General features: G+C 37.5%; 1 protein-coding gene across 1 annotated transcript in view; it reads right to left on the bottom strand.

The window, feature by feature from the left end:
* Positions 1-13,962, bottom strand: part of mtus2b (microtubule associated tumor suppressor candidate 2b) — a 37,065-nt gene extending 23,103 nt beyond the window's left edge. Inside the window, exons 1-4 of the mRNA XM_026935141.3 lie at positions 13,272-13,962; positions 2,993-4,935; positions 2,658-2,865; positions 104-310 (exon numbers count right to left, since the gene is read on the bottom strand). Coding sequence (XP_026790942.2) covers positions 104-310; positions 2,658-2,865; positions 2,993-4,744 — 2,167 coding nt within the window. The 5' untranslated portion in view covers positions 4,745-4,935; positions 13,272-13,962. The remainder of the gene's footprint in view (positions 1-103; positions 311-2,657; positions 2,866-2,992; positions 4,936-13,271) is intronic.
* Positions 13,963-14,599: the final 637 nt, after the last annotated feature.

Genomic DNA, 14,599 nt, shown 5'->3' on the forward strand with positions numbered 1-14,599 from the left:
CAGCAGCCTGGAACTTCAATCCTGCAAATAATAATGATAACACACTGTATACCCAGAGCTAATTCCTCACACAGTGAGAAATTCAAGTCAAAAGAGCACTTACAGTGAGGAGGGCGGCATGGGCTGCTATGGGTACTATCGTTGGATTGGTTGCTGGACACGGAGGACACACTGGCACTGCGAACGAAGCCGAAAGCAGCCAGGCGAGCAGTGGGTAGGTGGGAGAAGCCTGGCGGGCGCAGGCCAGACTGACCTGATTTGGGGAGGAGGGACTTGGGAGCGACTTCTAATATTGGCTTCTTCAGCTCCCCTGATGAAACATTAGAAAAGAATTTACTTTGTATTCCCATCAATACACAAGTAACAGAAGGTAAATAAAGTGTATTAAAGACTTGTGCCTTGGAGAATTATTGGCACTTATCAAAAATAAGTGTAAATGAAATTTACAAAATAAACAGTGCATAATTCACATTTTCCAGTCAAACAAAAACAAATATATATATAACATTCTTGTTAACACTTTTTTATTCTCTCTCCAAAATATATGTGCTACAATTATTAAAAGTATATATAAATACTTACGGTCATTAGTAAATTCACTGAATACTACTGGAGATAGTAAATATCATATATCACATTATAGGAGAATTTAAAGCTTCTGAAATTAAAGTATTCCCAGTTATGCAAAGGTACATAATTAATAGGAAAAAATGATTGCCCTATAGCCTATAAACTGGACTGTACGGCCAGCATAATCCTCTGGCACAGGTAAGATTTCACTCGCAGCAGTAAAACTCTTACTCTAAATCTTAATTTCCTTTCAATCATGAATTGTTTTACTCCCAACAGACCTCAGAAAGAGAAGTACTCCATCTCATGCTGGATTTATTTGTTATTAATATTCTTGCAGTAGATTTGTTTGTAACATAAATTATGCCAGAAGGTACCACAAGCATGTCAGTGATTTGAAATATATTCTGTAAAGTAATGATTAATGGACTCCAGGATAAAAAATGATATTTAAATGTATACTATATTTTTCTGCTTTTATCCAAAGCAACAAAGCAAAGCAGAATCCAATCCAAATCTGATAATGAGTGGTTAAGAGATAGGGCCTTGTTCATGGGCTCTGCTGTGGTTTTTGGTCAGCCCTAGGATTTTAAATTTAAATTTATTAAATTTAAAGGGATATTAAATTTGTCATGGCTTTATAGATGACATTGATTCTATATGGAGCAAATTTAAAAATTCTCTATTTAAGTAAAACTAGAGAGAATCTTGAGCTTTGGCTGTAAGACTGGGCAGAATATGAAAGAATCAAAGCTCAGTAAACATATTCAGAAGGTGTAAAATGAGCAGCTCTTGAATTTGACTGCTGTCATGGGTTTTCAACTTCAAAGAGAGAAATGGTGTAAGAGGCCTCATGCATATGCAATTCTCAAAATGATTACAGTACAAAGCCTCATGGCTGGTATGGAGACGCTTTAGCCTTAGGCTGGATAATTAAACCATGAACCGTTTGGGGAGGAGAGTGTTAGCCTGTGCATTTTATGATCGCACTGCTGCATAATTTGGTACACAGGTCTAGAGATGTAACGTATGGTACAGGATTTATTCATTGCAAAAAAAATGCATTCATTAGAATTTCTGACAAGAGAAATATCTTAATTCTCTCTTTACAATATTGAATCTGACAATGTTTTCATGGAATGAATATTACACACATCTAACACCAGGTGCATACTTTTTACAGAGTTTTGGCTGCACAGTGGTAAATTCATACCTTATAAGATAAATTATAATTACTATATCTATAAACCCATGTCTAGATGTAGATTTAGATTTTTGGTGAATTAGTGAAAAAGTAATATTCAAGTCATCAAATCATAAATGGGACCAAATATATACAGAAATATATACACACACACACAATACAAGGCCAACAGTATGACAATCAAATATTTTATCGGTCTTTCAATAAATATTGATCTTCTTATAATTCCATGCATTTTACTGTAATTTGGTTTAACACTAATTACTTCTTTTGAATGACCAACCATTTAAAAAATGTCACTATTTGACATATATAAGCCAATGTTCTATTAATTTGCTTGCCTTTCTTGATGTTGCACAAAGGTGCAGCAATCATGCTGCCTCACGCTTGCTCAGTGAATGATTTCAGTGGAGGTGGAACAGGAGATGGGACAGTTAATGTCAGGGTTTTCTCATGCCAAACTGGGGTTGTTTTAAATATTCCATGGCCACAAAGAATCCTGGTAACCCTGGATAATGATATTAGCTGTTCTCAGTTGAACAAAGGTATATTGTGCTTTCTGAAGATATCTGCATTAGTTTCAGATTTCAAAATGAGCTTCTAGACTGTATGCTGGATGAACTTAAAACTTCTTAATAGTGGGTTATTCTAAAAAATAATCTATAGAATAAGTCAAGTGTGATAGCTTCTTGGCTTGAATTTGTTTGAGGCTGTGTCGTTATTAATGTCATTCTACCGCACCAAAATCTGTGGTCATGGGGCCTCGCTGTTTGTTTCATTACCAGTGTAGATATCTTCAGAGAGCACAATTTTGTGAATTTTCTCTCTTTACAGAGCAGCTTATTTGAGTTATTCAATCATCCAGGAACATGCGCTAACTAACCTATGGAATCTTGGTAGCAGTGCGTAGGCTGCCCCATTGGAGCTGAGTGGCTGAGAGGTGAAGTTGACCTCTGGCCTGTCATCAGCATCCTGGCTTTGGTTGTAGGTTGTCTTGTGACTGCTCCAAGGCCGAGCTGAGGCCTTAGAGCCCTTGGTGATCGATAGGCACCAGCTACTTCATATGCACCAAGGTGGACACCTCTGCCCACCTAGAAAAAATCAAGAAGATTCTTTTAAAAATCTCAACATAGGGCAAACATCTACACAGTAATGACAATACCATTCCAAATATAGCAATTTAATAAAAATTGCAAATCCTTTTACATGAATTCTCACCTCATGCAGATATTTGCCTGGGAGTTCACCATGGAAACTTTCTGACTTCCCTACCATTTTATGAGGTACAGTATGACCTGGTGGTCTGATGCCAGACAGCATCAGGCCAGGTGGTGAGTAATATCCTGATTTCTGCAACTCCTGCCGATACTTGTCATGTAGGATATTGGAGGAGCTCATCACCGGTGAGCTTCTAGATACTGCAACTTTTTGCTCTTTTGTGGCTGGCATACTAGAGTATGGTGAAAGCCTTGAAGGCAGAGTAGATGCTTCATATGGACTCTCTGTAGAATGTGGCTTTGGCTGAGGGCTCTTACGGACATAAGTGATGATTTTTGGGCGGACATTTTTAGGCCTTTGAGGAGGAGAGGACTTCATAATGTCAGATTCTGGTTTAGATGGCTGTTGAGGAGGAATTGGTTTTGGGATGCCGCTACTGAAATAGCTTTTACTTGGAAGCTTCAAACCACTAGCAAGCCTCTGTGGAGAACCAGAAGGTTCCTGTTTTGGAGTTCGTGTGCTGACAGTCTTGACTGGTGAAGAAAGTGGTTGTCGTTTTGGGGAGCTGGTGGTCTTGGAAGATGGAGGAGTAGACGGGCGTGATGAAGTGCCCCATGGTATTCGTCTTTCCAGGCTGGATGGGCTAGCACTCTGAGTTCTTTCAAAAGATGCCTGTTTCTGGTACAGTCTGGGTTCCGCTACCACACTCTGACTGGGTGTTTCTGTTGAGTCTGGCTTAAAGGACCTCTGAGTCATTTCTAAAGTTTCCTCCTTTTGGTATTGTTTAGATTTTATTTCATGACTGGTATCGTGAGGAATTTTGCTGGCCACTGAAAAAGAATGTGCGTCATCTGACCCAAAGGGTTGGCAAGACTTTTGCTGAAATAAAACTGTTTTTGGATCTTTATGTTTACATTCTTCCTTAATTGAAGTCGGGTGCTTCTCAGCAGCATCTGCATTGTTCTTACTGGCATTTTCTAATTCGTCGTGCTCATTTTTAGCACCTGCAATGGTTGGTTTACATTCAGTTATGTCATTTTTCAACTGGCCTGAGGATTCTTTGCATGTTTTTACAGGTTGGTTCTGAGCTTCTTGATTTTCTTGTGCTTCTAAAAAGGGTTCTTCAGGTAAAACAGTAGTGTTCAGATTGAAATCTACATGAGTTCCTTCAGTGTGTGGAGAACTTCTGCTCTTATCTGAGATGGTCAGACAGGACTGTGAGGCAAGACTGGACATTGTGGAGTAACAAGATACAAATACATCATTATCAGAGCTAAATTCAGCCCTAGAAGTGCATGTCTCCATCTCCTTGCTAATGGACTTGTGGGAAGCTGTTTCTTGTTCCTTCGTGTCCAGTTTTGTGTCTTTTTGAATGTCAACCTCAGTTTGAGTGATAGTTTTGGAAAAGGTTCCTACTGTAGTACCGTCATCTTTAACATAACTATCCTCTGAATCAACAAGGTAAGCCTCCAGTTCTTGGCATTCCAACATCTCAAACTCTGCCAGTTCAGGATCATCATACTGAGAGTCTGTGCCCCAGATGATGATTTTGTCCTGCTCCTCAGTGTGAGATACAAAAGATGACTGAGTACCAATGTCCTCCAAAATTCTACCATCTTTACTCTGAATCTCATTTGCATTGGCATCTCCATCCCATGAATGCTCAGCGCACCTGTTGTTGTTTCTTATTTCCCCATGATCGTCCTGAAAGCTGGATCCAACAGGTCCAACAATCTTGTCATTCATGCTCATGTTTCATTAAGTAACTGTGTCTCTAGGTTCTCATGACTGTCACATCTATTTTAGTGTCATTTCTCTTTTGAGACTCTTGAGATGCTTTACAGCTTTACAAGCTCAATCCAATAATATATTCTTGCATCTTTTATGAAGCAACGGTAATTGCTCCACTTTGACAGACACCAGAAGCTGTTGTTTTCAACCAGCTGAAGAAACAAAAGAAAAAAAAAATCACATTATGGCACAGGGCTTTCACAGGCGGACTATGAATTGCTTTAATACAATGCACAATGCCAAAGGCTAAATTGGTTAAATGATATCATTATGAATTTAATGCCCTTTTTATTTTTATTGAATCATTTTCACAAAACATCTTTAATTAGATATTTGCCCCTTAAGATGTAGAAAATATGCACGATCTGGATAAATTTAATGTGCTCATCAGCAACACAATATTTTGTATGTCTCATTGCCTCATTGCCTATTTTATGACTTTATATGTTTCCCTTTCACAGCAAAAAATACTAGATGTTTTGGTAATACTTATTGCTCAAAGGCAACATCAACAGCTTCAGAGATGAGAGAGATTTAAGAGAGAGATTTAGAGATTTTGCGAGCTAATGTTACATTTTGTTAACACATCACCCATGCGGTTATAGTAAAATGATTTATAAAAGTCAAAGCCTACTGCTGAATTATCAAACCCATAAACAACTGTCAAATAACCAGGATGATCGTACTGAAATTAAACAGATTATTCTGCATAGATGTTTTCATATGTCCTCAATGTGATAGATGCAACTCATATTCAATTAATTCAACCAGTTAAAAATGAGCATCTGTTTTAAAACAGGAAAGATGCTCACTCCTTACTTGTGTTTCTGATTGTGTGGGATTCAAAAACCCTAATAAGAAAATTGCACAATCCATCCATTTACTGGCATACAGGAAGACTAGTACAAAATGAGAAAGGCAGTCGTATCATGACCTTAGTATTATAAGATATGATCTGGGTGAAGAGTCGTTTTGCAATCAGGACATCACATTTTTGACATTTACAGCTCAGCAAGACCTACGCTTTAAGTTTACTTCAATCTTGATTAGCCTGGGGCACCCATGTTGCATATTCATACTGAATGATTATGGTTAGCAGACAGTAATTCCACAGGAAAATGAAGCACTGAGGCATTCTCCAGTGATGAGGTTTATGTGGTTAAATCATTTTCAACCAAAATGCAGAACAGAATCCCATAATACTGAGGTTACAGTATGTTAATTAGATGCACGTTTTTAATAGATAACCACTACACTGGCCACACCTACCAGCATAAACAGATGCTACAAGTCTGTATGTACCACTTTGTTTAGTAAATATACCTCAATGTATGTAGCTGAGCTTCTTTTTAACAATCACAGCAGCCTGGCATTTTCTCTACATTGCAAGAACTCTACTGTTCCACAGAACTACTTCTTTCTTCATGTGCTTGCTGTAAACACATTTAAACAGGGTTCTCAATACTGCATAATTTTATGCAAATCATTACAGAATTTGTGTATTGTTATTTATGAATGGTGAAAAATACAGGAGCCATAAATGATGAAAGGAAAGTATAGGCTCTAGTTTTACCCAGCAACACGGCTGGCTCTAAAACCACGCCAGAAGGTTAATTACTACCTGAGGTAAAGACACACAAATGTTCAGAGAAGGTACACTTATTCCCACAGGAAACACACAGGGGCATATATATCAGTTTAAAAATAATTCATACTGCAATAAGTAAAGTAGGTATATGACCTATTGAGATTATTTAAAAAGTATACTGAGATAATATCCAAGTTAGGATAGACTGCATTAAACCCATTTAAACAGCTTTAATGTACAGTATTGTGCTTCCTGGTTTTCTACACAAAAGTCTAGGAAAATCCTTGAAAAATACAATGAAATGAAATGTAGAAAAAGTTGATAGTTACAGGAATAAAGCAATAAATTGAAATAAATTAGACTCCAGAGCTGCTTTCCTTTAGCTGTTTAACTGTGCATTTCGATGTACATGATAGTTTGCCATTTCTGTCCCATATCTACTCAATTTAAATTTCTGATGCAAACTGCAGGCATAAAATGCATTGGCTGCAAACATGAAATGGCAGTTTTTAACTGATAGGTGACCTTTTTATGATTTGTGAAAATGATTTAAACCTGTTATGTTGTGACAAAATACCATAGACACACTGAGCAGATGGTCAGAGTAACTGTGCCAAAAAAGCAGTCATCATTCATACACTTACTCATACATAGTGCATCTCTGAGATATAGAACATGCACAGTACTATTAATAATTTGTAAAAATGTGCTATTAATTGTCAAGAATATAGTGACTGTCAAGGACTATAGTGATTACAGTGTCAGGGTCATTTGGATGATGCACAGTATGGCATGCTAATATAATCATTTTAACGGTCATGATTGGAAGGTAATAAATATTCATCAAGAAGCAATGTGTAGCAGTTAAAGACTGTGACTAACAGCCTTGTCAGTCACACATGACAATTCTTATCTTTGTCCTTGTCAGCAGCAGAAATCAAGAAGTACATGGCTTGAATAAGAGACCAAAATATATGCTTGTCTGTTTTACTGTGCAAATGAATAGAGCTGACATGATAAATGTAGGCCTACTAGAATTTGAATCATTTATTCAGGGGAGATTGGCTTAATAGAACAAAATTCTTTGGATTTTGTGACCTGTAATTAGACACAGAATTTATAGCAAGCTGTTTTGGGTGTACAGTATGTCTCTCTCCATCTTCTCTAACCTACATTCTCCCATTCACACAGACCGATTTGAACCTGACCTACTTTTTTATACAAGGATTAAAATGTTAAAATGTTCTGTTTCTACAGAGCTTCTGGTAGTTTAGAAAGATTTCAGACATTTTACATTAAGCAGAACATTTTCTTGTGCACAGGGTGTTTAGAACGTTTAAATACTGGCTGCTAAATCTGTCTGCAGCTACTTGCAGAATTCATTTGGAGATGTCCATGTTGTTACTTGAGATGTTATTACTTTAACACCTACATTCAAGCAACTGATAAGCACCTGATGAATAATATTTAAGTCTCATTTCCATGATTCGTAAAGATCTACTAAATTCTGAATAAACAAATTAAGGTGCAGTGACAAAATAAACCCATCTATTAGAGGCAGAAGAAAAAACTCTCTAACTCCACTCTCAAAGTCTGAGATGGAGAAAGTCCCAATGGCTCAACCAGGTGATTATAATGGGTACTCCTGGTGGGGAAGCAAATCAAAAATATTCATGATAGATAGATAGATAGATAGATAGATAGATAGATAGATAGATAGCAGTATTGTCTGCTGTCAAGCTGAATTTTAATATACAGTATTTTTTGTAATCAATGTACTTACCATCCCTCTCATAAAATCCTTTTGGAATAATGTGATTATGCAATATATTATAAATATACATCCATTGTTTACATCCATGGAATGTCCTTTGGCTAACTAGATGGTAACTAAATGGTTAAGGTAAGTTTTGGGGTTTTTGTTTCTGTGTAACAAGATTTTAATGGCTGGCCAGAGGATAAGATTATTAACTTTCTTCCTTGCAAAATAGGTTTTAATGACATTTTAATGACATTTAGGAACAACCTTAATAGATGTACCTAAACATTTGTACTTGAATGTAGGTTTAGTAGGTTTAAACCTAAACCAGAATGATGATAATGACTGCTTTAGAATCGGCTTTATTAGTCAGTGCCTCACTTCTATGTGCAAAACATCAAAAGTGACCTACTTTCTAGGAAATCAAAGTCAGGTTCAAAATGTCTCAAGCTTTTCCAGTGCCAATTAGGTCCCAAAGGCAGTATGTAAAAGCAGCTAAATGGAATAAAATGGCTACAGTCCAACAGAAATACATTTATTTAAGGCAAGAGGAAAGAAAGATACTGGATCAGTCATACATTTAGACCCAAACAACCCTGCAGGACACATATGACTATGTGCAGCCTAATAAATTCCTCAGACATATATAAAATGAGAACATACAGAATGAGCCCTCCACAACACGTCAGACTGGATCTCCTTGGTCTGACTTGTTCAACTCAGGACTGAATCCGGATGTAGTGAATCTCAAGACACTGGGACTTGCTGAGACTAGTTTTGCTGTGACTCCAGTATATATCATAATTAAAATAATTATTTCATTGACTCAGTTCAAAGCTTCTGATAACTTTGGAATAAGAACTAAAGAAATTATTCTTCCCAACTTGGCACATCCTGTATTTCATTTAACAACAGTCTCTGAGCATACAATTCACAATATCTTAAGAACCCTTAAAAACTCTAATGCCAAAGTTATGGATGGCCTAGCCTGTAGTTTTTTGAAAAACAATAAAGATATATTTTTAACTCCCATTACCCATCTTTTAAATCTTATGATAAGGCAATGTATATTTCCAAATTGCTGGAAAACTGGGTTAATCACACCAGTTTTCAAGGCTGGTGAACCAACCAATGTTGCCAACTACAGGCCTATTTCAATCCTATCAGTAGGTTCCAAGGTAGCAGATAAGGTAGTAACAGAGCGACTCGTGAACTTTCTTAATACACAAAGTAATTCATTCTTCCCCATGCAATTTGGGTTTAGAAAACAACATTCAATAGAAACTTCTGTTTATTTTATTGAGGTGTTGTATTTCTTGATCTACGTAAGGCATTTGACACGTTAAACCACAACGTACTTTTATCTAAATTATCACATTTTAATTTGTCAGTCAATGCAATGAAATGGATTGAGTCGTATTTGACTATGAGAAAACAGTGTACTCGGGTTGAAACAAACATATCCTGCTCAAGAGACTGTTCAACTGTACCCTTGGGCCCTACTTTTCAATCTTCCAGATGCCTGTCCAGATGTACATACCCAAATGTATGCAGATGACACTGTGATCTATGTACATGCCAAAACTAGAGAACAGGTGGTGCTCAAGTTTCTCTGGCAATGACGAAAATCTCTGACTGGCTTACTCAGTGCTGTCTCACTTTAAATGTCCAGAAAACCGCATACATATTCTTTACAATTAAAGAGGAAGAAGTCCAACCTTGTATTCTAGTTAATGGCGAAAAATTACAAATTGTGCCAGATTTTAAATACCTTGGAATCATTTTAGATTCACATCTGAAGTTTGAAAATCATGTTAAAAAAATAGTTTGTGCAGTTACATTTAACATCACTTTTAAATTTATAAGGAATCAACTCTCAAGAGATACTGCTAAAGTGTTTTTGCATTCGATGATTTTTTTTTTCATTTTTCCTACTGCATCACATCATGGTCACAAATAGGAAAAGCTATCCTTAACACAGTCTATACAAACACACATTAAAAAAAAACAAAAAAAAAACAATTAGATATCATCACAGTCACATAATTAAAAAGAATATTTTTTTTACCTTTGATAATTTTGTTAATTTTAACAAACTTGTTGTCTAATGTACAAAATTGCTAACAACCTTACACTACCTCCCTTGAAAGAATTTGTGTCATTGCGTTCAGAGAACATAAGACAAACAAGAGCCTCTTCAAGAGGTGATTGTGAAGTGCAATACAAAGCCACAGAATTTGGTCGTTCAGCTTTCTCTATAAGAGCTGCCAATACTTGGTACACGCTACCAGTTGACATTAGACAATGCCCCACCTTTGCACAATTTAACTCACAACTGAAAATATGGCTAAAGCCAAGCCAAATATGTGATCACTGAACACCTTGCAATCTAGCAACCCACTATATTACTGAGCATTTTCCAATCTAGTAGTCTTTCCTAGATATAGATATGTAATGTTATTTATTACAGTACAACTTTCTTGCAATCATATTATTATTATTATTTGCAGTGTACTCTTAACATTAAGTGTGATGTACAGTTCATGTTTTATGTTTTATGTTTCATGTCTGTTATTTATTTTGGTATCCAGTGGCAGTCAGGGTCTACTGTAATGTTCTATAATTGGCTCTATTTGAACATATCAACCCTGTGTTAAAGGAGCAGTTTGTGATTTACAGAACCCTCTGCAGCCTATGACGGGAACTACAATTAAAGGTAAATAAATCACAAGCATGTCCTTGTTCCCATAACTGACCCCACTCCCTCTGACACAACTTTATACAGTATGTTTTCTTGGTGGGTTTTATGGAAAAGCTGAACAGATTTGTCCTGGCTGGGGGTGCAGCTAATGTCTGGGCTGGAAAAACATTTACCAAAAGCCTGAAATGAACAAACCAGCCAGATCCACTACAACACAACAACACTGTTACATTTTAAGGTATATTTTAAAATTGTATGATTTTTATATGTCTAGACATACTTTTAAAAAATACAAGCTGTACCTTTAAAGGCAACAAGACAGAGTCAAATCTCAGCCATAAGGATCGAAGCCTAAGGATCCAGCAGCTCGATTCAAATTAAGGTGTAACTGCCATGTTTTCACTGGATCTGTCCAATGTAACAATGTAAAGAATCTACGTTTTGACTAAATCTAGCCAAAGCAGTTCAGAGCGAAGCAATTTAGCAATTAAGCCCCTTTCATAATAAACGTGTTTAAATGACTCACCTATTAGTGCTATCCACTGACCTAATGACAAACCCATACCAGTGCTGTGGTACAGTATCTTTAACAGTCTTCTGTAGCTTTTATGTTCCTCCGGTCTCACTCATAGCTCACCTCTTAGACTACAAGCTGGTTCCATGAATGAAAGATAGTTAAGAAGAGATAGATGTAAAAAAACCCACAAAAAATAAGCTGCTTAATGTCAAACTGTGGCTCCATGAATTTAATAGGAGACTTGTGGCATGTTCCACTTTGTTTCTGCAACCCATTAGTCATAGCTGCATTTGGTACTTCCTCTTTTTTTCTCTTTCACTTCAGCTTGACACATTGCTGCTGCAGATACTAAAAATCATCTCATCGCCATTTATGCATTCAGAGCATGCTTGTTGCACCTGTTCCCTAATCAAACAAGCAAACTTACACAGGACTTGTCTGCACTGGACAAGCATGCTACATCTGTGCTTCTCCTAGGCATTAGGATACTGTATCTGTCACATAGCAGGCATTTATACATGTCTAATGTATGCTGTGGGTGTGTCTATACATCTAAACTCCATATATTGATCCCATATTTCATCGTCACCTCACTCTAATGTCTTAGTTTGAGAAGTAATGGTGGAACAGTTCCTGTATTAAGGCACTTAGCTTTCTGAACTGCTGTCCTCATGAAATATTAAGACAAGAAAGAACATAGGCAGGATCCCCATTTCTCTCTAAAGCCAATCCCTCATCAGATTGTCCTAGCAGAAAACAGTTTCTCAAGCCATAAAAACCAGCAGCAGGCCAATACACATGGAGGTTATACAGCCATACAGCCATTCTTAAGTGATGATGTATAATGTATACGTTTCTCATATGTTCACAATCATAATATCAAGCATATTCCATTTTAATCCTATGGTATTAGATCTCCTGTAGTTCAAGCAATAGACCCACAGGCAAACTTGGTAGATAGTACAATATTAATTTCGAGTAGTGTTTGTATTAGAAGAATAAAACCCAAAAGCTGAACCTGCGCAAACGCTCCCAAACTAATTACACTATATACGTAAACATATGCAAAAATACAAAAACATAACTTAAATTATGTAGAGCTCTTGTGCCAGTGTGACTTCCTCTCTGGTGACCTTGTTATGAAACATCACCAACATTCTGCCAGAAACAGACACACCAAATGTGTGCTCTTAAATGTGATCATAGAACATATAAGACACTTCATTATGTGGCATGTGGCACGTGCATAAAGACAGGAAAATGCTAAGACTGTACGCTCTACACAAATCAGTGTATATGTAAAGTGAAAATGTAAATTGGTATTTAGTTGGTGTGTGTTAATCAGGTTTTCTAAAAGATGGATGTGCTAATGATGGGTAAGATTAAGCCTGCCACATTTCATTACACACTAAAAGCAGTCATTATTCAGATCAATTAATGCAAAAAGCATATATATGATTTACAGATTCAAGCATTAGGCTTTAATAAATAAAAAAATGAATTGTGCACATTAAATATCCTTAAAAATTGAAATATTTCTTTTATGCATACATATAGAGTACATATAGAAACATCAGAGGTATACCAGTGAAAATATGAATGCACACACACACACACACACACACACACAGTAAGTGATAAGTGTCACACTTCATTAGAGCTCACAGCTATATCCTTCTGCATGGAATGGTGTTTAACCCACATACACTGAATCCATGCTTACTGACCCAACACGTTTCAACACATGATTCTGCACGTAAACACGTCCACATAAGGGGGGTGTTAATGCAGCAGTACCAGTGTGTTTATGGTTTTCTTGGGTTGCAGTAACTGTAAAATGAGGCAGAGGCAGGAGCAGGTGACAGGTAGCATTACACTCTAAACAGAATGCACAGCATCACGAGGTGAACAAAATGTTCTTACCTTGCAAGATGTTCAGAGTCAGTGGGAAAATGTTGCACGATCAGTCCACATGTCGGTATGGAGAGATAGAGAGATCATTCACACACAGCATCCTCAGCACAGAGAGAGAGAGAGAGAGAGAGTGAGAGAGAGAGAGGGGGGAGGAGGAGAGATGGCACAGAAATGGAAGGATGATGCGGAACGGATGGATGCTGCTTGTTAGATTCTCCAGGTTTGTGTAAAATGCAGTAACAGCACCTCCACATGGCCTCTGTGGGAATCAGACAGGGAACACAACTCCATTTGTATTTGCTTCCTCTCGTTAGGGTTTTTTTTTTATTATTTTAGACCTACTCATGGCAGTGTATCTCATAAATTGGTCCACAAACTGCAATAACTGTTACATGGCCAAAAGTATTTGAACACCTGACCATCACACACATATGTGGTTCATCCCCAAACTGCTGCCACAAAGTTCCAAACACACATTTATATAGAATGTCTTTATATGCTGTAGCATTAAGATTTCCCTTCACTGGAACTATGACATCCAAACCTGTTTCCATGTGCACAAAGCGAGGTCCATGAAGACATGGTTTGCCAAGGTTGGTGTGGAACAACTCAAGTGGCCTTCACAGAGCCCTGACCTCAACCCCACTGAACACCTTTGGGATGAAGTGGAATGCCAACTGCCAACCTCCTTGCCCAACATAAGTGCCTGACCTCACTAATGCTCTTGTGGCTGAATGAGCACAAATCCCCACAGTCACACTCCAAAATCTAGTGGAAAGTCTTCCCAGAAGAGTGGAGGCTGTTATAGCAGCAAATGGGGGAGGGGGTGGGGAGACCAACTCCATGTTAATGCCCATGATTTTGGAATGGATGTGATGGTACACATACTTTTGGCCATAGAGTGTATAATGTAGCATCAATGAGGAAGAAATCCAGCCAAGAAAAAAAACAATGCACTTGCTCATTGCTCATTAGCAAACTCACTTTCAGCATAAACATATGCTTACTAAGGCAGAAACTGGTAACAAAACCCACCAGGCTTCATCAGAACAGTGAATACTAATGAACATAGCAGCATCTGTATAGCCATAACAGCACATACAAATCCACCAAACAGTCACTATGAAATAAAACTTAATCTGACAAATGGTAGACATTAAAATAAGACAGCCGAAAGGGCCTCATGGGTATGAAAATTAGTGCTCACTCTCAGAAGCACGGCAATGCTTCACTCCCTCAGTTTCAGTAACTGCTTTATCCTGGACCTGGAGCTTGTGCTGGATCTGGAGCCTGTCCCAGGGACACTGGGCATGAGGAGAGAATTCAACCCCCATGTC

The sequence above is a fragment of the Pangasianodon hypophthalmus genome, chromosome 14 (genome assembly GCF_027358585.1).
Source record: "Pangasianodon hypophthalmus isolate fPanHyp1 chromosome 14, fPanHyp1.pri, whole genome shotgun sequence".
NCBI lineage: Eukaryota > Metazoa > Chordata > Actinopteri > Siluriformes > Pangasiidae > Pangasianodon > Pangasianodon hypophthalmus.